This window comes from Oncorhynchus masou, chromosome 27, assembly GCF_036934945.1.
Source record: "Oncorhynchus masou masou isolate Uvic2021 chromosome 27, UVic_Omas_1.1, whole genome shotgun sequence".
Lineage (NCBI taxonomy): Eukaryota > Metazoa > Chordata > Actinopteri > Salmoniformes > Salmonidae > Oncorhynchus > Oncorhynchus masou.
Window position 1 is genome coordinate 21924680 of NC_088238.1, and position 26734 is coordinate 21951413.

Consider the following 26734-nt stretch of genomic DNA (forward strand, 5'->3'; position numbering starts at 1 on the left):
TTGGTATTCAGTAGTCATAAAAGCAGGCCTTATTTACTTTGAAGAACTACAAAATAGTGATTTTGTCAGACAGCAGCTCTATAGAATGAGATGATGACTTGGAATTAAATAATAAAGTCATCAAATAAGAAAACATGATATAAACCACGGAAATAAATGAATGTCAATATGATGGTTAATAAAAGAGCAGTCACTACCACCATCATAGTACATTTATTGTTTTATTCTGTGTTATTACTGCATTTAACCCAAATTCGAAACCAAAATCTGGGATTATTTTTTAATAATGAACCGAAATCGAACCGACCTCAAAAAGCATTAATCGCTCTGCACTACCGGCATGAGAAAATCCTCATCAGTATAATTTTAGCTAGAAAGCAACGGGGGGGCAAGCCCAATATACATTCGTGTCCGTGGGCACTGGGCAATAACGTTATCTATGCAAAACAACTGAACTAGCCCACCAACGTCAATAGGATATATAGTGTTTCCTTCAATGGCTAGTGATAGTAAACATCGTAAAGCCACACAACACCAGCATCACCAACGTAAGCTACAACAAGTTAGCAAAGATGCTCATGGCTGTCTGAGAACCATTCATTCATAATTGTCTCTTCTTACCTTGGTTTCATGCGTCTATACTCCAGCAAATTGATTGCAAAGCAGGTATCAATTCATAACATTATAACGAGTGAAAAAAGACGTTTGTTAGCTTCTCGCGTTCTTCACCGGGTGCTGTCTTGTTTTAGCAACACGACCACCCGCTTGGCGATATGAACTGTCAATGGTCATTTTCAATTAGCGCCACCTGTCGACGAGCTCGCGAATGACTCTAAATGTGTTGTCATTTTACGCATTGTACACCAGATGGCGCTCGAGCCCGTGAAAATACTCTCACACCGCATTCTTTGTCTTCTTTCAAAGCTTGTTCCCTAAAATGTAGGACATTATTCCAAATGTTGCATCATTTTATTAAGTTCAAAACTATTTTGTATACAGGATGATAACTATTTGTATTAGCTTCACCATTTTAGACCTAGGTATATCATGCCTAGTATTTTGCTATTGCACAATAAATTCATGTGGTAATGTTTTTACAACATACCTTTTACTTAAAACATACACATTAAGTATACATTGCAATTCCGTTTTCCATTTTAACATATTTTCATCCCTTATAATTGGCCTGCTCTGACTGCATGTTGGCACACACACTGCTTCTTCAACTGAAGTAACCCCAGTTGTTTAGACTTTATAATTAATTAAGAGGCATTGTTGGGCTCATGCACAGTTCACATCAGTAGGTTATGAGAATTAGGGCTAGGGTTAGCTAAAATTGTCCCTGACACAACTATATATACCTAACCACAACCAGCCCTGCCATGAGAACAGTCTTGGTTTCCACTAATGCGATTCTGCTCAAATAGACCAATGCAGGCGAAGTGTCCTGCCTGGCTGATGCTTATTCAGACACGCCGACTATGGTAACAACAGCTCATTAAAGCAGCGTGGCTCCCCACAGGGAGCTGTCATGAAACCTCAGGGAACGCCCCAGGCCATATCCACACCATCATGACTGATGGGCTTTGACCTTAACACCCTAAAATCAAGTTGTAGCAAGGCTATTTAAACATCCAAACTCAGTTACACTTACACATGTTAAAATCCGACAATTATTGGCATGTTTATGAAATAGAAACTCCTAAATAGCATCATTGTCTCTCCTTAGGAGGGCTTCATAAATGGTTTTCTAGTATAAATACAGTATTAGGCACATGCCAAAGTCAGCAAATAACTGCATGTTTCCATAGGTGCAGTCACAGTGCCGCATGCCCTGCATGCATTAAGCCTACTTGACTATGCAGAGCTGCACAGATGGGTTTATGGGGGGATGGGCACTGTCAGCTCACACAGATCAAACGGGTCGGCAGTCCTATTGCTATTCCCTGCCCACAAAGCACGTAGAGCACGTCAGACACGCTCCGTGAGAAATACCAGGCAGGGAGAGCATTTTGTTGTGTTGATCACGCTTCCTGTATTATGAACCAGGCCATATGAGTCCAAACCAATGGCAGTGCTTTTCCTGCTCATTGCAGCCTTGGGCACTTTGACCAAGTTGTGTCAGTTTGCATCATATCACTGTTGTTTATAGGTCAATGATCACTGTCGAGTTAAATAAAAAACAACTATTTACATCATTCACAATGTTATAAGTATAGGTATTTACTATTACACTGAGTAACCAGATGGAAATAAATAATTTGGAAATTGACGTCAGAGATAGGCTTGCCCCAATGGCTTTCCCATGCTTTCTTTCGCATATGATCGGGTTTCCCCTCGACTCTTTCCGCGTACCCAACCAAATCCCCGCCCCAATTTATTCCTGCGTTGTTTGGGGACAGTAGGAAGATGGCGGCGGCCCCGCTGTACTGTGTCTGCCGGCAGTCTTACGATGTGAGCCGGTTTATGATCGAATGCGACCTCTGTAACGACTGGTTTCATGGCAGGTATGGAAATGACACATTCCTTGACACATGCAATCGATTTAACCGACTAAACTAACAGCAGGTGCTTGGGAGTAAGCGAGGATTGTCATGCCGTTGTGACTGCTATTTGTGTGTAACGGGGTCTTCGCTGGTCTCACTCTATTGACACCTCGATCTAGCTAAACTTTACAAAATAGTAAACCGAGCCAGTGTGTTTTATTTCCATTATACATATTGTGAGTTAGTATTTTACTCTACTTAATTGGGATATTAATAGTGTGTGTTGGAGGTTTGAACATGATCTTAGCCGACAGCAGTTTGTCAAAAGAAATTAGCCTAACGTTACTAGTTTGCTACCGTTAGCTAGCCAGCTAAGCTTGTGTGTGACGAGTTGTCAATCTCAGTGATCAAAGCCAGCCCTTTAAACATTTGGTCTGTTGAAAGAAGCCTATAGACTTCGCCTATCCAATTGAGTTGAGAACAAACTTGCCTGGTTATCGAGTAAAGGCGTGTGTTCTGATTTTAATCCTTTACTATTGAGTTGGGTTAATGAGTTGGGTTAATGCTGCTTAATCAGCCTCTAATATACAATAATTGTGTGTTACAGCCTGATTAATCAGACTATGTTGGTGCATGTGACAGCCTGACCTGACCCTGGACTTTCCTAGTTGAGAATTTAGGCCACGCGCTTTTGTGAATTCGATTGAAATGGAACATCAATCTCTTGCACATTGGTGGCATCACTTCACTAGGCAACTGACCTCTTGCACGATCAACATTTTTAGGGGTGAACTACACAAATCCTACTATTTGAGTGAGTGACCTCGTTTGTTAGTGACCAAAAACCTAAGGTGAGAAAATATGATTGTTGTTGTTTGTGAGCTTTTGATTGACAGCTCGAGGTTGGGGTATTTAAATCCCCCTTTCATCGAAAATGGGCACATGTGTTATACCCCTAGTGGAAGAAAGGAGTATTGAGGAGAAAATTAAAGACAACTAATATGACTACAATAGCAGTTTGCGTGTGTGGAAATTGCAAATCTATTGCGTAACTACACTCTGTAGACTGCCAAGAACTCAACGCCCAGAATGATGGGATGCCTGAGCCAGGGAAGACTCAGTCTGTCATGTGCCAAAAGAAGAAGAACAAACTTTGGCACTTCCCCATTGACTAATAACACATGTACACACTGCTCTGCTCCAAAACCAGAGGGTTCTCTACCATTCTTTCCCATCAGGCTCGCCAGAAGGAAGTGGCATGCCTCTGGCTGTGGATGGTATGCAAACGTAGTGGAAAACAGAGAAGCTGCCATGCCTGCACCGGAATCCTGGTGCCCGCTTGTCGGCACACCACCATACTTCCCCAAGTGAGCCGGGGTTGTGTCTAGCTGCCTGGCCGGGAGGGCATCTATTTTCTCTCACCAGTGACTGAACCCTGGATACACCAGCATGGCTTACGGCTCCCAAACGGAACTAGGCAGAGGAGCCAACCAGAGTGTTCTGTGTTTTTTATAAGGTGTAGACTATGGACCAGATAGGGGGCAGAAGACAGACAGAATGCCCTGATAGTTTCCTAATGGCTTAACACACTGTACACTACAGGCATGTGCATAGGGCCTGTGCATTAAAAGAGCCTCACATCCACTGAGCAGGCCTGTGCTGCGGATGCTTCTGCTGAGACTATGGAGATGGCACTCTGCTGAGAGATTGCATTACGAACGACAGCAAACCCCGTATGGCGTCAGTGGCTCACGTTGCAGCCCACAGACCTGCGTCTCTCTCCAGGCTGCGTGGGTGTGACTCCCAGTTCATGTCTGGTTCTGGTAGAGTGTGTGGTAGTGGTGAGACAGCAGAGACTGGATGGGACATGGGAATGATTGATGGTCGCTCCACAGAGGCAGCTTCAATGTACCATCCAACATTATGTGCTACACTCTCAGCCAGGGGAAAAGACTGAAGAGAGATGGATGCTCTCCCCCTGTCCTCCTCAATGTTGTGAGAGAATTTGAATTTGTGGGAGAGCTTTTTTTTTGTGTGTGTGTGTGTGACTCAGACCTCAGATGATGGTTAGTGTCATGTTTACATTCATTAGTGGGACTCTGTGGGGTCTTTGTCTCTGGGGTATGCCAATGACATTACTCTCAGATTGATCAATGCTGATTAGGAGGTCAACAGCATCATGTATTGATTTCCAGTCGTTTAGAGTCACGGTATATTAGTTGGTTCGCTTATGATGATGAAGCAAGGGCGAACTTGGCTTCAGACTTATTCTGCAGCTGATGGGGAGAATGGACCAATGTTTTGATCTCTTGGAAATACAATGAGGAGTTGAAAGTAGGATTTTACTAAGTATAACCACACTTAGCTGATTTGCATTCCTTTTATCACTCTGACAGAAACCCTCTGAAAAGTAGCATAGCAAGTTGCATCACTGCCTGATTGACATCTACTTTGCCTACATATCATGCTTGAATATTAGAAGAGTCAGCTCTGCTGCACTAAGGACCAATCCAGTTTGTCAGCCAGTGTAATCATGCGTTGACAGTAGAGGTTGACCGATTATGATTTTTCGATACCGATTATTGGAGGACCCCAAAAAAAGCCGATGCCGATTTAAAAAAAATAATAATTATGTGTGTGTGTGTGTGTATATATACATACATACATACATTTGTAATAATGACAATTACAACAATACTGAATTTACACTTTAACTCAAATAATACATCAATAAAATCAATTTAGCCTCAAATAAATAATGCAAAAACAAAGTGTTGGAGAAGAAAGTAAAAGTGCAATATGTGCCATGTAAGAAAGCTAACGTTTCAGTTCCTTGCTCAGAACATGAGAACATATGAAAGCAGGTGGTTCCTTTTAAACATGAGTCTTCAATATTCCCAGGTAAGAAGTTTTAGGTTGTAGTTATTATAGGACTATTTCTCTCTCTACCATTTGTATTTCATTAACCTTTGACTATTGGATGTTCTTATAGGCACTTTAGTATTGCCAGTGTAACATAGCTTCCGTCCCTCTCCTAGCTCCTCCCTGGGCTCAAACCAGGAACACATCGACAACAGCCACCCTCGAAGCAGCGTTACCCATGCAGAGCAAGGGGAACAACCACTCCAAGTCTCAGAGCGAGTAACGTTTGAAACGCTATTAACGCGCACCCCGCTAACTAGCTAGCCATTTCACATCGGTTACACCAGCCTAATCTCGGGAGTTGATAGGCTTGAAGTCATAAACAGCGCAATGCTTGAAGCATTGCAAAGAGCTGCTGGCAAAACGCACGAAAGTGCTGTTTGAATGAATGCTTACGAGCCTGCTGCTGCCTACCACCGCTCAGTCAGACTGCTCTAACAAATCATAGACTTAGTTATAACATAATCAACACACAGAAATACGAGCCTTAGGTCATTAATATGGTTGAATCCGGAAACTATCATCTTGAAAACAAGATGTTTATTCTTTCAGTGAAATATGGAACCATTCCATATTTTATCTAACGGGTGGCATCCATAAGTCTAAATATTCCTGTTTCATTGCACAATCTTCAATGTTATGTCATAATTACGTAAAACTCTGGCGAATTAGGTGGCCCAAACTGTGGCATATACACTGACTCCGCGTGCATTGAACGCAAGAGAAGTGACACAATTTCACCTGGTTAATATTTCCTGCTAACATGGATTTCTTTTAGCTAAATATGCAGGTTTAAAAATATATACTTCTCTGTATTGATTTTAAGGAAGCCATTGATGTTTATGGTTAGGTTCACATTGGAGCAACAACAGTCCTTTTTCGCAAATGCGCACCTCATCGATTATATGCAACGCAGGACACGCTAGATAAACTAGTAATATCATCAACCATATGTAGTTATAACTAGTGATTATGATTGATTAATTTTTTTTTTATAAGATAAGTTTAATGCTAGCTAGCAACTTACCTTGGCTTACTGCATTCGCGTAACAGGCAGGCTCCTCGTGGAGTGCAATGTAATCAGGTGGTTAGAGCGTTGGACTAGTCAACTGTAAGGTTGCAAGATTGAATCCCCGAGCTGACAAGGTAAAAATCTGTCATTCTGCCCCTGAACAAGGCAGTTAACCCACCGTTCCTAGGCCGTCATTGAAAATAAGAATGTGTACTTAACTTAAATAAAGATTAAATAAAGGTGTAAAAAAAGTTTGAAAAAAATCCCCGGCCAAACCGATTTCCGATTGTTATGAAAACTTGATATCGGCCCTAATTAATCGTCCATTCCGATTTAATCGGTCGACCTCTAGTTGACAGATCTAGTGGGAGAGGCAGAGACTGAGGGTGTACTATGAAGGCCTAGGTGTATGGCCTAGGTGTATGAGGCTCACTAAAAGACGTAGGTAGGCCTATGTTGAGAGCATGTGTGAGAAGACACAAACCCAGTCCCCCACCGCCTTAGAAGAAACTACTCAGCTCAAGGCAATGCAACCTGCACCATAAACAATGAAGTTGTTCCACTCCTTCCCCGGGGGACTGCAATGTCCCATAAACAACAAAGCAGCAATCCTCTTTTGTTTTTCAGCTGCCTACAGAGACGTACTTCTACCCTAAGCTGTCTGTAGAAGCTTAGTGATGTGGGTTAATGGTGGAGAGAGGTTGTTGTGTACGAAGGCCCTTCATCAGTGCATTGTACCCCATTGATATGATGGGTATCCTTTCCTTTTCTCAGTGAGGGTTCAAATGGTCTGATTTTATGCCCACTTGGATCCTAGTCTTTGGAACGGCAGGAGTCAGGTTCCCTTTGGGTCTAAATGAACCCAGGCAGGTGTGTTTAACTGCCATCACTCCTCCCCATCTCCCATCCTCTCCCCCATTATCCATTAGCTATCTGCCAGTTCTCTAATATAGGCGGGTTGGAGCCCAATGCAGGGGGTTTATTAAGTGCTTAACGTAATGGCTGAGCCCGCCTACAACCCTTTGTGTGTCTCGGCTGATCATTGAGACACAATGAAGCCCTCACAGTACATGGACTAATGAATAACCCCAGTCACACAGGAAGGCAGACAGCTCCACAACAGAGGATGTAGAGGGATAGGAGCTGATGGTGGGAGAGTTGACAGCTCTCCTGATTCAGGACAGGATGTTTGACCCATAGAGATGGAGAACTCATCATGGATATAACCCATTTTAGCATGGACTTTGCCATTGAGGGCTTCCACCATTTTAAAGTAGTCAACTGGGTGTGGATTCCTATGAGTTGGGTGCAATCAGCCAATGAAGAAGAAGAAAGCCTCAATGGTGCTGCCCATGCTGTTACAGATTCTTTAATGGCACAGATAAAACGATGAGTCCTCAATCTATCTCTATGGTTTGAATTCATGCTGCTAGGCTGGTGTCTGCCCACCATTGGCAGGGGGCTGGCATTGTTTCTGGGAGAGTGGTGAGACAGTGACAGACACACACAGACCCATATTGGGCTTTATTTCCACCAGGGCTGATGTCACTTGATTTATTACTATACACTAAATACCAAAGTTTTGTCTTCCATACAGCTCTTAAATGAAGTCAGATGTATAGTTTTGTTGTCTTCGATGGGGCAGCCTCAGTAGTTTTTAAAGAGTGAGATTGATTTAGTTCGAGGAGTCAAGGATAAGTAGCTACACAAGTTGCATCATCAACACTCCCCAGCCCTCCAGTTTCCAAGTGACTCCCCCAACCCGTCATAACTGCACAAAGGAAGAAACCACATCAGTCTGGTGGCCCTGCTTCCCCCTCGTGCCGGCCCGCGCTGCGCGGGTGTTACACAAGATGACCAGGCAGAGGAGGTGTAGGAGGTCAGCTTGGCTCGGCTCAATCCCACAGCCACACGCTCACTCTGTCGCGCTCGCTCTAGCATGTCCTAACCCGACAGACAGGCAGGAGAATTCATGTCAGGCCCGGGGTGACGTAATTGGCGCGGTGACTCATTCTAGTCTCCCCAGCAAGGCCATTGAGCAACCTCAGGACTCAGGAGCCAAGATTCCAGCCCACTGCTGCATTGTAGCTCATCTTGCCTGCTGACGTAGGAAGTGAGTGGAGGTGGACTGTGGAGGTGGACTGTGGACTGTGGAGGTGGACTGTGGACTGTGGAGGCCACTCTGTAGGGTTAGGATACTGAAGGAATTTATAGCGTTGTATCTTCTATAAATGTGGCCCTGAGTTTTTTTCCGATGACCTGACCAGGAAAATTCAGGCTGCTGTGCCACTCGGGAGACCACTAAGGCACTGCATCGCAGTGCTAGAGGCTTTACTATAGATCCGGGTTCAATCCTGGGCTGTATCGCAGCTGGCCCAGACCAGGAGACCCATGATACGGCGCATAATTGTCCGGGTTAGGGGAGGGTTTGGCCGGCCGGCCGGGATGTCCTTGTCCCATCGCGCTCTAGCAACTCCTGTGGCGGGCCGGGCACATACACGCTGACAGTCACCAGTTGGACAGTGTTTCCTCTGACACACTGGTGCGGCGGGCTTCCGGGTTAAGAGAGCTGTGTGTCAAGAAGCAGTGCGGCTTGGCAGGGCTGTGTTTCGGGGGACGCATGGCTCTCGACGTTCAACCACTCCTGAGTCCATACGGGAGTTGCAGCGATGGGACAAGACTGTAACTACCAATGGATACCACGGAAAAGGGGTAAAAAGTACCCAAGAAATGTTACAATAAAAAAAAATATATGACACTTATCCCTACCTAAAATCAGGCGTAGCCTGATAGCTGCTGTCTATCAATATTCTGCTGAACAACAACACCATTGCTAAGGAGACTTAACAAGCAACAACACACCACCAGAGAAAGTTCAAGTGTGACGCTGTTTCCTGCTGGCCTTTGTTTCCCTTTACAATTTCCTGCAATTCCCACTCTGATCAACGCTGATAGTGGCTGGTGAGAACTGTGTCCACTCCTAGACAGGCCCTCTGTAAAAATAGTATCATTATCTGCTGTTGAAACCTTTTACTACGTCCTCAAACAGCACCTAGCCTCCAGGCTAACTTCAGGACCCTGAGGGAGGGAGCTGGAACATTGTCTGTCATTTACCACCCTAAGCAAGTCCCCCAGTGTTTTCTGTTTTCACACTGAAAGGAATTCCACTGTTTGTCACTCCCATCTTCAGAGAGCAGGACCTCCAAGCTCAGTTAAATCTACCCACTGAAGACCAGTCACAGAGCAGGGAGATGTGAATGAGAGGAAGACTGCAGAGCGGGGAAAAGGTGGAATTGCGTAAAGTTCATAGTTGTTTGCCATCTTCATGAACTCTCAAGCCTCTTAAACTAGCTACTAGAGAAACTCAATTTTTTTTGTATTTTTACAAGAGAACAGATTGTCACTGTGAAGAAATAATCCCTTTGTGTTTTCTGCTACATAATATCCATGTCAGAGCAGCAAAAGATATTAGTCCACATCTGTCTCTTTATGCTCTTGTCAGCTGAAACTAAAGTTTAGCTTAGACAATTTATCCTTTTGTTTACTTGAGAAGAAGCTCTTTTAAAAGTGCTGTCTTAGATTCCTCCCATACCCCAGTGACACAAATGTTGCCTGCCGTTTTTCTCCCCCTTTCCATGCATTGGTGGGCATCCACGCATAATGGCAACACTCAGAGCCTATTCACAGGATTTTGTGTGTTATTCAGCGTTCTCTTATGGAACAGAGCGTTGGTATGCACCAGAGGAATGTGTGTGTTGCTGCCTGTGGTCTGGCTGTTGTGGGGCGGTCGGGGGTTTGGTGGTGTAGGGGTTTGAGTGACGTCGACACTGTTGCAGTTCTGTGTGATACTGAGACAAACACATGGTTGAGCTAATGGGAAAGGTCTGGCCCAGAGTGGTCTAGAGGTTATTGTTAGGGCCCAGGGAAAATCTCCTTGCCCTAACTAACTAATTCCTTGCCCGAAGGCCACTGTCCACCAGACAAGTAAAACCGATGGCCTCCCAACTTCAAGGTTGCTTGACTTTTCGTACCTCTTCAAAAAAAATGAGGGAGCAAAAGGTCACCGGAGGTTGTCTTCCACTTACACTACCCTGTAGTGTTTCTGGCTCTGTTTACCTCTAACCTCTCCCTGCTCCTCATATACAACACCACTCTGTAGTGTTTCTGGCTCTGTGTTTACCTCTAACCTCTCCCTGCTCCTCATATACAACACCACTCTGTAGTGTTTCTGGCTCTGTTTACCTCTAACCTCTCCCTGTGTAGTGTTTCTGGCTCTGTGTTTACCTCTAACCTTCTGCTCCTCATATACAACACCACTCTGTAGTGTTTCTGGCTCTGTTTACCTCTAACCTCTCCCTGCTCCTCACTCTGTAGTGTTTCTGGCTCTGTGTTTACTAAACACCACTCTGTAGTGTTTCTGGCTCTGTGTTTACCTCTAACCTCTCCCTGCTCCTCATATACAACACCACTCTGTAGTGTTTCTGGCTCTGTGTTTACCTCTAACCTCTCCCTGCTCCTCATATACAACACCACTCTGTAGTGTTTCTGGCTCTGTGTTTACCTCTAACCTCTCCCTGCTCCTCATATACAACACCACTCTGTAGTGTTTCTGGCTCTGTGTTTACCTCTAACCTCTCCCTGCTCCTCATATACAACACCAACACCTCACCTCTCTGCTCCTCATATACTCTGCTCCTCATATACAACACCACTCTAGTGTTTCTGGCTCTGTGTTTACCTCTAACCTCTCCCTGCTCCTCATATACAACACCACTCTGTAGTGTTTCTGGCTCTGTGTTTACCTCTAACCTCTCCCTGCTCCTCATATACAACACCACTCTGTAGTGTTTCTGGCTCTGTGTTTACCTCTAACCTCTCTTTGGCCTCTCTCTGCTCCTCCTATACATCACTATCCACAGCCACACAGACTGTCAGAACAGGGTGTCAGTTCAGCAAAACCATGATATCTTTTCTGTCTCGTAAGTCTCAAGTCTGGCCCAACGCATGACCCAGTGAGAGAAACTTGTATGTGACCCCTTTTCCCAAAGGCTTTAAATCATGTAAGTAGTAGTCACCCCCCCCAGACAAAGTCAAGTATTTCATGCAGTGGGCTGACTCCTTTTGTGTACAAAACTCTCTCAATCCCTCAAACTCTCCAAAGCATGGGCCCTGAAGCCATGGATGGAGATATCAGTGAGAGAGAGCCTGTTTCCACAACAGCTTCTCTGGTGTTCTGATCCTGGAGAGAACAGTCTCCTGTCCCGTCAGTTGATTTATTGGATCTGAAAGTGAAAACACCATGGCGTTAGCCTGGTCCCAGATTTGTTTGTAGTGACTTGCCAACCTCTCTGGTCAATGTGACGCCAAATATTGGGACCAGGCTATCATGGTCCTGTCTGTCTCTTTAACAGTTGAAGTCAGACGTTTACATACACTTAGGTTGGATTCATTAAAACATGTTTTTCAACCACTCCACAAAATTCTTGTTGACAAACTATAGTTTGGCAAGTCGGTTAGACATCTACTTTGTGCATGACACCAAGTCATTTTCCAACAATTGTTTACAGACAGATTATTTCACTTATAATTCACTGTATCACAATTCCAGTGGGCCAGAAGTTTACATACACTAAGTTGACTGTGCCTTTAAACAGCATGGAAAATTCCAGAAAATTGTCAAAGCTTCAATTGGAGGTGTACCTGTGAATGTATTTCAAGGCCTACCTTCAAACTCAGTGCCTCTTTGCTTGACATCATGGGAAAATCAAAATAAATCAGCCAAGAAAAAACATTGTAGGCCTCCAAGTCTGGTTCATCCTTGGGAGCAATTTCAAAACGCCTGAAGGTACCACGTTCATCTGTACAAACAATAGTACGCAAGTATAAACACCATGGGACCACGCAGCCGTCATACCGCTCAGGAAGGAGACTCGTTCTGTCTCCTAGAGATGAACATACTTTGGTGCGAAAAGTGCAAATCAATCCCAGAACAACCGCAAAGGACCTTGTGAAGATGCTGGACGACACATTTCCAAAAGTATCTATATCCACAGTAAAAACAAGTCCTATATCAACAACCTGAAAGGCGACTCGGCAAGGAAGAAACCACTGCTCCAAAACCGCCATTATAAAAGCCAGATGACGGTTTTGCAACTGCACATGGGGACAAAGATCGTACTTTTTTGAGAAATGTCCTCCGGTCTGATGAAACAAAAATAGAACTGTTTGGCCATAATGGCCATTGTTATGTTTGGAGGAAAAAGGGGGAGGCTTGCAAGCTGAAGAACACCATCCCAACCGTGAAGAACGGGGGTGGCAGCATGTTGTGGGGGTGCTTTGCTGTAGGAGGGACTGGTGCACTTCACAAAATAGATGGCATCATGAGGCAGGAAAATTGTGGATATATTGAAGCAACATCTCAAGACATCAGTTAGGAAGTTAAAGCTTGGTTGCAAATGGACACTTCCAAAGTTGAGGCAAAATGGCTTACGGACAACAACGTCAAGGTATTGGAGTGGCCATCACAAAGCCCTGACCTCAATCTGATAGAAAATTTGTGGGCAGAACTGAAAAAGCCTGCACAAGCAAAGAGGCCTACAAACCTGACTCAGTTACACCAGCTCTGTCAGGAGGAATGGGCCAAAATTCACCCAACTTATTGTGGGAAGCTTGTGGAAGGCTACCTGAAATGTTTGACCCAAGTGAAACAATTTATAGGCAATGCTACCAAATACTAATTGAGTGGATGTAAACTTCTGACCCACTGTGAATGTGATGATAAAAAAAATAAAGTTTTAAATAAACAATTCTCTCCTATTATTCTGACATTTCACATTCTTAAAATAAAGTGGTGATCCGAACTGACCTAAGACAGGGATTTTTTTAAATGTCAGGAATTGTGAAACTGAGTTTGAATGTATTTTAAGGTGTAAACTTCCGACTTCAATTGTGTATATACTGACAGTAATGTGATGTCTCCCCACAGCTGTGTCCAGGTGGAGGAGCACCATGCGGTGGATATTGATGTTTACCACTGTCCTAACTGTGAACCCCAACACGGACCCTCCTTGAGTCAGTATTCCAGTCTGTTTTTGTGTGTGTCGCTGTCTGTCCATCCTGTCTTTTTCTCTGTCTTCTCTTCCTCAGTCGGTCTCTCTCCATCTCTTTTCTCTCCTATCTGTTTTACTACCATCTCTCTTTCTCTCTCTCCCACGCTCTTTCTCTCTCTCCCGCGCTCTCTCTTTATCTCTATTTGTTTCCGTCCCCCGTGCCTGTTCACTCTTCCTCTTTTTCTCCATCCCTCCCCCTCTCTCTCCCTTCATGGCTGATGGACTGTCCCCAGGAGAGCAGCATAGTCTCCAGTCTGATTTAGAGGAGCCTGAGCCCGGGGCCAGACATTAACAGGCTAATTGAATGGAGCTGTAATCTTTTGACTTAAATGGGTCCTAGCCCTCACCTTGGCCTCTGTGCTCGGGGATGAACGGGGAAAATATATTATCAAGACTAATGACTATTATCCATAATTCACAAGGCTCCGTTGGTTTAAGGGAAGAAAATTGAATACAGTAATCATTTGTCTCAGGTCTGTCACTGGCTATAGAGATCATTTTCGTGGCCAGTGAAGGCTGTGGCGTTTTGTGAGTCTGATGTTCTGCGTTTCTCCTCTTGCAGTGAAAAAGCGCAACAACTGGCACAGGCATGACTACACCGAGCAGGACGATGGCACCAAGCCAGTGCAGGCTGGCACCTCTGTGTTTGTCAAGGAGCTCCAGAACAGGACCTTTGCCAGGTAGGAGCCCAGAACACCTACCACCGAGGACTCTGATGCCAAGCTAGATCCACTCGCACACCTGTACAGCAAACGCACGTTTCCTCAGCAGTTGTGTTTCTATGAACAAGACTGTGATCTTTGTTTTAATCACAATACTTAACATGTATTATGTTCTTCATTTCTCTCATTGGGTATTTACATAGAGTTGACATATCAACAGGAATTAGCCACTAACCATTGTCTCTGTGTGTGTTGAAGTGGGGATGAGATCCTGCAGTGGATGCCTGGGGAGCAGGTGACCCAGAGGTACCTGGAAAGCCACGGCTGGCAGTACCCCATCGCTGTGTCCAACATAGAGGGACTGGGACTCAGGCTGCCTCAACCATCCTTTTCTGTCAAAGATGTGGAGCAAGTTGTCGGTAAGGACATAGAGAGTGTATACTGTGTGTGTGTGTGTGTGTGGGGTGGGGGGCATGCTCAAGCACCCTGGGCTAGATTTTCTCTGTCTTAGTAAATAAGTGGGGTAGTAGGGCAGACATTTAGCATGTAGCACAACTAAGACTGATCACCAACCCATCCACTGCCTGTCTACTGCACGGGATGCCTATTTGATAGGACATATGTTACCTGCACCTATTGTTTTGAAATAGAATATAATTAAAAGCTAATGAATGCATTCCCTGTCAGATAATGAGCGCCCAACGTTGAGCAGACACCATCTGTCCGTCAAACAAACAGGTGCCAGGTTCAGAGTGTTGCCAGGTTCAGAGGGTATTTAGCCCCTTTATCAATCATCTCCCAAAGGCTGAATAAGCCCTACAGGAGGGGAGGGCAGGTCTTCCTCAGCCCCCAACAGGACCACCTCTGCTCTCTATAGAATAGAAAGGCCTGGTACCACAAGGCTCCTATTACAAGCCATTACAAACCCACAGCTATCTGGACCGACTGGATGCCCAACGCAACCCAAAGCTGCTTGTGTTTTATCATGGAAGTTCATATTCCACCCTCTGCCATGCTCCGTTGAGCATTAAGCTGCTCTGATGGGAAGCAGCACAGGTGTTGTGACTGGGTGGAGACAGAACACAAGCAGGATCAGGTTACCTACCTCCTTACAGTTGGGACACAATGGGGGACAGGCCTGGAACCTGCTGTCTCCTGGGGTTACCCAAGCCTAGACTATGGTCGGCCAGCTTAGAATAAACCTCCTGGCATTTGTCACCTCCCAGTACTTAATGTTGTTGTTCCTCGTTGGGGGTAGGTGAAGCTTTCAGTCTAAATATCATGTGAAAGGTTGGTGTCTGGAAGCTCCCTACAGGGTCTAGCTGGATTGAATGCCAGGTGTCGGTGCATTGCTTAAAACACAGGAATAGTTTGACCATGTGCTACCAGCCAATCTAAAGGTGTAGTGTGGAGTATTTACTATGGTCTGTTTTGGGCTTGTTGGCTGGTACTGACAGAACACACTCTGTTCTGCTCTCTCTGTTTGGCTAGCTACCCTAACTCCAGCTGTTCACTGTCATCAGATGCTGGCCAGCTGGACCCGCTGTGTGTGTGGTGTGTAGGGGGTTGGGGAACATTAGGGTTGTGTGGGTTGGTGGTGGGAGGATCACACAAGCACCAGCTGTCCTGTCCCCACACTGCCGACAGGCCCCCGTTTCCGGGCCCTCTCTCTCCCCGGCTTTCACTGTGTCGTTTGATTCACTGCCTCCCAGCTGTGTGAGTGCTGGTGGGTTTTTACCCTCACACCCATTAAAGACAGTGGCCCCTTCCCCAGTCTCCACCTCTGGGACTCATATGGACTGGACAGATTGTATGGCCCTCACCCCCCGCCCCCCACTCCATCCACTCCTATGGTGTATTGGCTGTGCCGGTATCTCCCTTAGGAGTTGTACAGAGACATGGAAATGCCAGAGCGCTTCAGAGTTCAGTTCCCCCTCGCCCACTGACTCCCATTTAAAATGGTTATCCCAGGTGTCTGTCACTTCAGTAGGAATGGTCCTTTCTCTTAGCCAGATGTATTATATCTGGCTGAATGGTGCAACGGTTAAACTGTAGACACAAAATGATGATGATTCCATGGGCAGACTGATACCACGTTTTGCTGTCTGCTCCACTATATGACGGCTTGGTCATCATTCTCTTGTCGTCCACAGGCGGTGACAAAGTCATTGACGTCATCGACGTGGCCAGGCAAGCAGACAGCAAGATGAAGCTGAAAGAGTTTATTAAGTATTTCTACAAGCCTCATCGGCCCAAGGTGCTCAACGTTATCAGCCTGGAGTTCTCTGATACCAGGTAAGCTGTAATTTGGTCCTACTTCTAATAATCCATTGCAGACTCTCTCTCCATTCAAATGGATACATTTTAAATGAATGCTATTTACAAGACATGCAAACAGAAACCAAGCGCATCCACAGACTGCTGTCAAGTTCTTCATGATTCACAAGAGAAAAACAAGAATGAACACAAACATTCAACAATACATTATGTACAGCTCATGACAAAAGTGATCAAACTACTTATTATCAATAATCTCATTATTTAGTCAATTTCAGCACTTTTTACTGTGATTTTTGACCCTCTCAAGTAGCCATACCCCTCTTACCGCTCACTCTCTCCCCCCAGGATGGCAGATCAGGTGGTGGTACCTGACGTAGCTCAGAACATGTCCTGGGTGGAGAACTACTGGCCAGATGACTCCTTCTTCCCCAAGCCCTTTGTCCAGAAGTACTGCCTCATGGGGGTTAAGAACAGCTACACTGACTTCCACATCGACTTCGGCGGCACCTCTGTGTGGTACCACGTTCTCTGGGTGAGTGTGTGTTAGCCTAGTGTCCATGTAGGACATGTGACTATCAAATCCGAGCAGTGAGCTGAGTGCAGTTTGGCAAGTCAATGAAATCAACTGTGTCCACAACATTATTTGGTGATAAATCGATGGCCTGGCTCGCTCTTTGGCATTCCCCTCACCACTTGTAATGCGTGCTGACATTTAATCAAGTATGTTTGTACATGGGGGAGCTATTTAGAGCAATCTAGGCTGATTGGTACCCTGGCGGAAGCTCCAGGGGGAATCCTGTCCCCGTCGTGGTAATAAATGATCCCTCCAACGGCAACAAAGTAACCAACCACCGCTAATCACAAACTGTGCTTTGTGTTCATGGTGACATCACCAGGCTGGCAGACAAGCACTCTCCTTCGCTATAGAAGCAATGTGCAGCTCAGCTTGTGAAAAACAGGAAGAGAAAATTCCCCTGGTGTGAAAGTCAAACACATCTGTGTTTCTGAAATAAAACCTCTGCAGGCATCTGAGTGCTTCTAATTTTATAGTCATATTCGGATGTTTTTTGGTTTAAAATGTATAATTTTTTTTTAACGAACTCTTGTTAATTCTGTGTTTCCAGGGTGAGAAGGTATTCTACCTGATCAAGCCGACCCAGGCCAACCTTGCACTATACGAGGCGTGGAGCTCCTCCCCCAACCAGAGTGAAGTGTTCTTCGGGGACAAGGTGGACAAGTGCTACAAGTGTGTGGTGCAGCAAGGAACCACGCTGCTCATCCCCACAGGTGTGTGTGTCACAGGAGGCTGGTGGCACCTTAAGTGGGGAGGCCGGGCTCGTGGTAATGGCTGGAGCGGAACAGGTGGAATGGTATCAAATACATGGAAACCATGTGTTTGATACCATGCCATTTGCTCCATTCCAGACATTATGAGCAGTCCTCCCCTCAGCAGCCTCCACTGCCTTCTCTTGTAACAGGCCATGTGTTTAGTTTTCCTGAAGAGCTCAACAGCTTACATTAGGCTTGTGTTCCTGGAACAAAAGTGTAGATGAAGAGCGGTTACCACTGACGATGGAGACCTGTGAGCGTGTGACAGAGAAACCCCTCTGGAATTCGACAGTGTCCTTAAAAGACCTTTTCCACTGTGTCCTTAAATACCTCTCTCACACGCCTGCTTTTGGTGATGTATAAATAGACTATCTGGTAGTCTTGTCTGCCCCTCCGTAGAGAAACCGGTCTATATCCTCAAAAAACAGAAACAGTCTAGTTTCCCAGGGTGCCTGCCTGGAAAATGACTCCCTTTTTTTAAACACTGATGACATGTCATTGCCAAGTGAATTTGGAAAAGGAATCTTTGCTCAGCCACAGCCTAGACACTAGACACACCCGTCTATATTGTCGTAACACAATAGGAAGTTTCCTAATGGAACAACCGCACCAGTAATGTCGTGAAAGCGACCATATTAGAAGCTCTTGGGCCTACTTTATCCTCAGCCAAGCCTCTGCTATAGCATGTGACTTGTAATTCACCTCTCACATTCCACCCCATGTCTTGATGACGTAACACGTCTAGAGAGCCGTGAACGGGCGACCGCAGTAAGCAGAACCTCATGGTTAACACATGCTCCTTGTTCTCTTCATTAACTCCAGATGGCTTTCAGAGGGGTTTCACTCATGTCCTTTAGTGATTTAACCCCATCTCACCATCTCCGTTGTCACCACAAGTATCCTTCCATAAGCTTACCTGATGGGGGGGGTCGTATTTCATTTGTAGATCACAGGGTTCCATGTTTTTGTGCCTGTGGAGATCACCTGAGGATGATGTAAAACTATACAGGATATGTCATCGGTTCAGAATAGCAATCGTGTGCAACTCAACAGACTTTTCACAAGTTCAGGGTATCCATACATGTCTGTGTCAATACTCCCATAGGAACAATAAGGAAAACCCACACGTTTTAAAATGCTCCCAAAGTTGTATACCTTGCCTCCCGGGTGGCGCAGTGGTTAAGGGCGCTGTACTGCAGCGCCAGCTGTGCCACCAGAGTCTCTGTGTTCGTAACCGGCCACAGCCGGGAGGTCAGTGGGGCAACGCACAATCCAGGTTGGATGCGCTGTGTTAAGGAGCAGTGCGGCTTGGTTAGGTTGCGTATCGGAGGATGCATGACTTTCAACCTTCGTCTCTCCGTGCAGGAGTTGTACCGATGAGACAAGATAGTAGCTACTAACAATTGGATACCATGAAATTGGGGAGAATAAATTCACACACACACAAAAAAAAAGTTGGTTAACTTGAGTAAAGGTTAAGACTAATCATGACCAGGGCTTCAGCTGTGTCTTTTCCAGGGGGTTAAGGGGGTGTGGAGAGGTGGGATAGATATTTGGGGAGGGGGTAGAGCACAACATACAGGGGGGTGAAAGTGCAAGGTGATAGGCTTGATGCTCCTTTCCAATGGTCTTATTCTGGTGACATGATGATCGATGCTTGGCTGCTGTTTGACGAATACAACACCTGGCCAGTGTCCATGTATTTACCAGTCAGTGAGTCAAACATTGACTGTGTTTGTGTGTGCTGCCCTCTGCAGGATGGATCCATGCCGTCCTCACCTCTCAGGATTGCATGGCGTTCGGAGGCAACTTCCTCCACAACCTCAACATTGGCATGCAGCTCAGGTGTTACGAGATGGAACGTCGTCTGAAGACTCCAGACCTCTTCAAGTTTCCCTACTTTGAGGCTATCTGCTGGTATGTGGCCAAGAACCTGCTGGAGACCCTGAAAGGTGAGTGAAGCTGTAAAATCCACATGATACTACAATATATTTATTGGCTTTTTACATTTTATTTCGCATGCATCATAACAAATATATAATGCCTTTGTTCTCTTTCTCAGAGTTGCGAGAAGACAACTGCCCGCCCCAGACCTACCTAGTGGAGGGAGTGAAATCTTTAATCAGTCCACTGAAAACCTGGCTGAAGAGAGAGGTGAGGGGCACAGAATGAAATGTGTGATCTTTCCATTGTATCTTTGGGTGATGGTACTGCCTTCACCTTCTCTATTCTGCACCTGACTCTGTTGGCTGATGAATATCTAGACTGAATAGTTTATCTCCCAGCTGAGCTCTGATGATGGGGGGTTAGGAGGGGGAGGGGGGTCATAGTGGATTTCCCCGGATCTGATGACACTGTGCCAGTGGTGGAAACACAGCCTTTGTTCAACTCCACCTTAATTGTGTGTGTGGAACATTCTGACTGCAGGTTACGGAGCCCACCAGCGAGGTCCCGGACCATATCAGGCCCAACCGTCTCATTAAAGAGCTGACCAAGGAAATCCGCTACCTGGAGGTAAGGTCTGGGGTCACAGGGGATGGAGGGCCTGAGGAGCATCACCTTTGTGTAGGTGGAAGAGCACTCGATCTGAGGGGCTGTATGAGAAGTGCTTCAAATCCATCTTTCAGGATCATGCAGTATGTCACTGACGTGATGGATTTGTTGCACCTTATTTGTAACTGCCAATCTGTCTCTTGTGGCTTCCTTGTCCATAGACATATATTAGATTTAAAGATTGAGGTTGTGTTCAAACCCCTCCCTCCTCTAATGGTGTTATGTTATGTGTGTGTTCCAACAGGAAGACCAGGCCAGCAGTGGTGGCACCAACAAGCCAGTAAAATCTCAGGGAAGCGGTGGAGGCCAGTGTCCGGCCACGCGCTCCACGCTGGAGAGGGTGTGCCCGGCCCGTCAGGCGCGGCGGGCAGCCCGGAGGCTCCGGCAGGAGCAGGGCCCTAAGGTTCCCTCTAACCTGGAGATCCTGGAGCTGCACACCAGAGAGGTGCTCAGGAGGCTGGAGGTGGGCCCTCTGGAGGAGGTGAGAGGAGCAGGTCAAACTCCCACAACGTAAAACTAGAATGTCACACGCTCTCTGGCATACGTCGTATTTAAATGCCTTGTTATTATTGGAAATGATCATTAGATCAATCAATAAACCACATTTAGTATTTTCCGTGCATTACTCCGACAAAAAGCAATACTGTTCCCATACTAGACAAAGTAATACAATTCAATAGAAAAGTCTGATACCTGTGTTGAATGAATCCTATAACTCTCTCTCTGTCTCTACTACAGGACCCTACCTTCTGTCCCCCGGTGCATGGGAAGTTCAACATGGTGTCCACCGCCTCTGCCGCTGCTGCTGAGAACCCAGACACACACCTGCGTCTCACGCTGCACAACGGACGGATCATCCGAGACGCGAGGAGACCAGGTAGTAGCACGGCTAGCAGCCCAGTGAAGGCTGGGAGTGAGAGGTCGTCTGTGGGCCAGCTGAAGAGCAGAGAGGAGATGAAGACGGAGTCAGACCAGGAACGACAGCACAGCACTATGGGAGGAGAGGAGGAACCAGGACACCTCAGTAAGTCATGATGCTGAAGCAATTCACTATGTATATATAGTCGTATGAAAAGGTTTGGGCACCCCTGACAATTTCCATGATTTCCATTTATAAATAATTGGGTGTTTGGATCAGTAATTTCATTTTGATCTATCAAATAACTGATGGACACAGTAAGATTTCAGTAGTGAAATGAGATGGCCATTCCAGAACATTGTACTTGTTCCTCTGCATAAATGCCCGGGTAGATTTTGAGCAGTGTTTTGGGTCGGTCTTGTTGAAATATCCAGCCCCAACGTAACTTCAACTTTGTGACTGATTCTTCAACATTATTCCCAAGAATCTGTTGATATTGAGTGGAATCCATGCGACCCTCAACTTTACCAAGATTCCCAGTACCGGCACTGGCCACACAGCCCCACAGCATGATGGAACCTCCACCAAATTTTACCTTGGGTAGCAAGTGTTTTTCTTGGAACGCTGTGTTCTTTGGCCGCCATGCATAAGGTCCCTTGTTATGACCAAATAACTCAATCTTTGTTTCATCAGCCACAGCACCTTATTCCAAAATGAAGCTGGCTTGTCCAAATGTGCGTTTGCACACCTCAAGCGACTCTGTTTGTGGCGTGTGCAGAAAAGGCTTCTTCCACATCATACAGCTTCTCCTTGTGCAAAGTGCACTGAATTGTTGAACGATGCACAGTGACACCATCTGCAGCAAGATGATGTTGTAGGTCTTTGGAGGTGGTCTGTGGGCTGTTTTTGACCTTTCTCACCATCCTTCGCCTTTGCTTCTCCGATATTTTACTTGGCCTGCCACTTCTGGCCTTAACAAGAACTGTGCCTGTGGTCTTCCATTTCCTCACTATGTTCCTCACAGTGGACACTGACAGCTTAAATCTCTGCGATAGCTTTTTGTAGCCTTCCTCTAAACCATAATGTTGAACAACCTTTTGTTTTCAGGTCATTTGAGAGTTGTTTTGAGGCCCCCATGTTGCCACTCTTCAGAGGAGAGTCAAAGAGAACAACAACTTGCAATTGGCCACCTTAAATACCTTTTCCCATGATTGGATGCACTTGTCTATGAAGTTCAAGGCTTAATGAGCTCACCGAACCAATTGTGTGTTCCAATTAATCAGTGCTAAGTAGTTACAGGTATTCAAATCAACAGAATGACAAGGGTGCCCACATTTTTGCATAGCCTATTTTTCACATCTGATTTAATTTCATACAATTTAATATTGCTACACTAAAAATCTTTGTCTGAACAATACCCCAGTACTCAGCTTTTATTAGAAAATGAATGGCATGCCACTGTGGTCTTTTTCTGTGACGACAGAGTAAATTATGCAGCCTCAGAGGGGTGCCCAAACTTTTTCATACGACTGTGTGTGTGTGTGGGGGGTGGTATGGTTTATAATCTGACTCAACTTTGTCAGTTTATTGACCTAATTGTCCCAGACACACCATGCTTTCTAAAGGGTCATGTTGTTGACAGACTAGGTCTAGTAACCTGTTGACTTGGACACGGAGAGGGAATGGTTCCTACCATTATCTGTGGTTAATGATGTATGTTTGCCTTCTCAGGGGGTATTGAGAGGGTTAAGACTGAACTCAGGGAAGAAGCCTCAGGACACTCCGATGTGTCGGACTCGGACAGTGATTCCAACACACAGGTACCTGATATTAACACGGTCTACCCCCACTGTGGTTTTGTCAGTAAGAACTTAACTCTGTTGTGAATCAACCCTCAACCAGTTTCTCGTCTCTCCCTCTCTGCAGCAAAACACCTCTTCTGAGGAAGATTCAGGAAGCTCCCAGAGTGATGATGATGAGGAGGAGGAGAGGGGCTCATCCCAGAGGGCTGCGGGGCACACCATAGAGCTGGACCAAACAGACCTGAACCCCCGGCACAAACACAAGCCACTCAAAAGGTGGGTGGTCTGACCCGCTGTGCGTGGGCGAGCTAAAACGCAGCTCCTGTTATTGGAATCACAAAAATATTTCAGCAATTTAGTTATTTATTAAGGGATGATTTCTTGTAGAAATGTCTAAAAGTTCACTCCATCAGTTTAGTAATCTCATGGAGATGGAATTGGAACCGAAGCATGTGCCAATTATGCATACAAAGATTATATTTAGAACTTCCCTTTTGAGTGGTAAAGATGACCACAGTTGGATTTTGTGGAGTCTGGCGCGGTGGCCTGTGATTGACTCTTCTGTGTCCCTGCAGAGAACGTCCTACCTCACCCAGCACAGAGGAGGCCATTCAAGGCATGCTGTCCATGGCTGGCCTGCTGTGCCCCTCCAAACCAGACGAGGCCGCCACTTCCCAGGAGCCGTGGTGGTCCAGCCCGAGCCAATGTTCGCCGGAGTGCCGAGAGCAGCACCAATGTCGTTTGGTGGGGGACAAGAGCCCCATGGACAGCCAGGGCAACAGCAGCAGCGAGGCCTGGGACAATCGGGGGCCCCTCTCCCTTGGGGCACTGAGCCAAGATGCCAGCCCAGAGGCCGACAACTACCAGTACTGTGATCCCTCAATGTCTCCCCCTCTACACCCCTCCAAAAGACACGCCTCCAACTCCCCTCCCGTCAGCAACCAGGCCACGAAAGGTACGCAACCAACTATTTTATTATTTCCATTTGTCTAGTAATTAGTTGATGTTCTCAGGGATTGGATGCTACTGTGACACAACTCTCTCTTTATTCAGCACGTCAGCCATTCATGTGGGGTTTGGGTTTTGTTTTTCAGGCAAGCGGCCCAAGAAAGGAATGGCCACGGCCAAGCAGAGACTGGGAAAGATTCTGAAGATGAACCGACACAATGGCGTCTTTGTATAGAGCTCTGAGGGCCACAGGCAGGGCTAAAGGAGGGTAACAGGCCCCTGTCCTCAGATCCAGATTATTCTGTACATTTAGTTGACACACCTTTTTGGCCTGGAGAAATCACTGCCTGTCGAAAGGGCCCATCTGAGAGACTTGTTGTTATCAGACACACAAACGAACAGGCTTACTGTGCATGCTTAGGACCACAGGGTATTGGATTCACATGAGCAAGCTACCAATCAAGCGCACAGCTTCACTGCAAGCACTCTAAAACGTAATGGAGAAGAAGGGGGGAAAAAGCATGTTGATTACTCAACTTCAGGGAAACTTAGAGAGAGTTCCAGTGGGCATTAACGTGTCATGGGGAAGTGTTAGATGTCTGGATGAGGTAGGAATGAGGTCTACAGTACATCGCAACATTGAAGACAAATCTTCAGCCAATGTTAATGACGCACGTAAGCCAATGCAGGCTGCGTGATGTCCCACCATCTGCATCTCCCAGCGCTGCCTTCCTTGAATATCTGCAGCACTATGAACTGGATGAGACCCAGGACAAGATGGAAGTTGGGATAGACAGGCTGGCATTGACCCACCTGGCGCCGTGTCTGGGCTCTCTCCAGCGGGGTCCTTTTTGGCCCCGAGGGAAGAAAGTGCTAAGCTAATTTTTCGAAATGGTGCTTAATGTTTGTACGTCCTCCATGCTCCCAACTCCCCTTATCTCAATCACACCAGCAATAATGACGTTGAGAGAAGTTTTGAGGCAGCACTCTCTTGGTTAGCATTCCCTGATACATTGTCATCTATTGAAAGACGATTGCCGAATTTATCATTGCACTGTTTTTTTTGTGGGGTTTTTTTTTTGGGGGGGGTCCCCATCAGGTTTAAAACAATGACATTTTAACCTGTCTGCATTAGTTCATCATAAGTTTCTCTATTTGAATTTCACATGCTTTAATGCTTGCTTGGTCATACGAAAGCCATACTCCACTATATAGAATCAAAATGATTTTGATGCCCTCTGATGGTCAAAGGGAGACTAACACAGAGTGCTGCCTCAATAAGAAATGTTTTATAGTGTAAGTTGTTTACTTGGTTGAAAAACAACTTGTACAATATCCTGCTTAATTTATTTCTAGTTTTTTTTAAAGTGATTTTAATGTTATTTTTTTATGGTTTCTGAATTATGTATTTATTAATTGAGGTGAATAATGATTTTATTATATTTTGGCCGTAAACCTCGGATTTTCTTCGAAAGGGGTTTATTTTTGTTCTCTCATGATTATTGTATATGTGGACATTTTAGACTTCATGTGGTCATGATATATTGTGTAGGTCAGTAAGATAATTTCTAACTAAAACTTTCTTCTCAACTTCTATTCTGTCCAAGTAGGGCTTCTTAACTTGATTTGAACCTATATCTCTTCTGGTTTCCAAAGGTTAGTGGGGTTGTGTGTTAAGAGAATGGGTAATACTGTGACTCCAAAAGGTTACCACCCCTGCCCTGCTACACCTATAGACAACGTCAAGTAGGCTAACGAAAATCTTTGGTGGTCCTTTTAATCTGAAGGGGTTGCGCAAGTTTTTTTATGGGGGGGGGGATTCCTATGATATGGTGCTGAAGTGAGTGTGTGATTTGATTTTGGAATTGTAGTTATTCACTCTCAGGGAATGATGCCACAGATATGACCTCTGATTTAATCACCAGCTACATTATGTACACTACTAAGGCAAGTTCTTCCAACCAGACTCCTGTTCCACTTCTTTCTCATCTAACTAAGCAGTTGTGCTTTTGAATTGGTCCTTTTAATCTGAAGAAAAGTACATTTTGAAGGGGGGGGGGATTGTACCATCTCTGCTCAAGCTCTGCCTAGCTACTTAACAAGTGTAACTCTACATCCAAGACATTCAAAAAATGTATTTTGACAGACCCCCTCCCAAACACCACTTGTACGTGTTGAGCTAAATGCTTGTCCCGACATCCTTAGACACCCACTCTCTAGTCTAGAGTATTTCACTAAATGACATCGACTTACTTAGTCGCCAAGTAACTTTAATAGCACCCTTTGAACAGTATCTGACTTGAAAGCTGTGCTATGATTTCAACTTGCAGTGCACCAAACCTTGGTGTAATTGTGGTCTATCGCTCAGCCCTTAATGAGATTTCACCTAATGACTAAGATCACACTACTTTAATGTCTTCCCTTCCACAGAATAGTGTTGAATCCTATTGCCAGACATTTCCACCTTAACTCTTATTGCATGTTGAAGTCCTCACCACTCGTCTGTGTAATAAGCACAAGAGCTAGCCTGCAGGCAGGGTTTGTTATTAGCAGCAGTTCTCATTGTACAGTATTTCCTGTAAACTCTTACATGCAAATCTATTTGCATATTTTTTTCCATCAATGGTCATGTTTCTTCTCTGTGCATTAGTCCTTCAGATGGTTTGAACCATAAACACTGGCTTACTGTGACAATGTTACTTAATGCATTGACTGTTTCAGCATTTCAAAAGTGACCTGTAAATATAAAAATGAACTGATGCTGTTATTGTT

The 26734-nt window shown here is 45.4% G+C and overlaps 2 protein-coding genes across 2 annotated transcripts in view; one reads left to right on the forward strand and one right to left on the reverse strand.

Annotated features, from left to right (window-relative positions):
* The window catches only part of LOC135515785 (endoplasmic reticulum-Golgi intermediate compartment protein 2-like), a 13470-nt gene extending 12690 nt beyond the window's left edge, over nucleotides 1-780 (reverse strand). Inside the window, exon 1 of the mRNA XM_064939521.1 lies at nucleotides 622-780. The gene's annotated coding sequence lies outside the window, so the exon portion shown is untranslated. The remainder of the gene's footprint in view (nucleotides 1-621) is intronic.
* Nucleotides 781-2401: 1621 nt separating this feature from the next.
* Nucleotides 2402-26722, forward strand: LOC135515786 (lysine-specific demethylase 7B-like). The gene is made up of 16 exons (XM_064939522.1): nucleotides 2402-2507; nucleotides 13406-13491; nucleotides 14092-14209; nucleotides 14450-14610; nucleotides 16345-16486; nucleotides 16817-17003; nucleotides 17596-17758; nucleotides 19558-19752; nucleotides 19863-19954; nucleotides 20228-20314; nucleotides 20598-20834; nucleotides 21092-21377; nucleotides 22944-23032; nucleotides 23139-23290; nucleotides 23590-23969; nucleotides 24109-26722. Exons 1-16 carry the CDS (start codon nucleotides 2410-2412, stop codon nucleotides 24195-24197), a joined length of 2562 nt encoding a protein of 853 aa, XP_064795594.1. The 5' UTR covers nucleotides 2402-2409; the 3' UTR covers nucleotides 24198-26722.
* Nucleotides 26723-26734: the final 12 nt, after the last annotated feature.

Bases quoted from the DNA above. Each gene is read 5' to 3' on its own strand.
- LOC135515786 (XM_064939522.1), top strand. From the start codon at position 2,410: ATGGCGGCGGCCCCGCTGTACTGTGTCTGCCGGCAGTCTTACGATGTG. The intron at 16,487-16,816 runs GTAAGCTGTAAT...CTCTCCCCCCAG, and splicing joins CTGGAGTTCTCTGATACCAG to GATGGCAGATCAGGTGGTGG. The intron at 23,033-23,138 runs GTACCTGATATT...CCCTCTCTGCAG, and splicing joins ACAGTGATTCCAACACACAG to CAAAACACCTCTTCTGAGGA.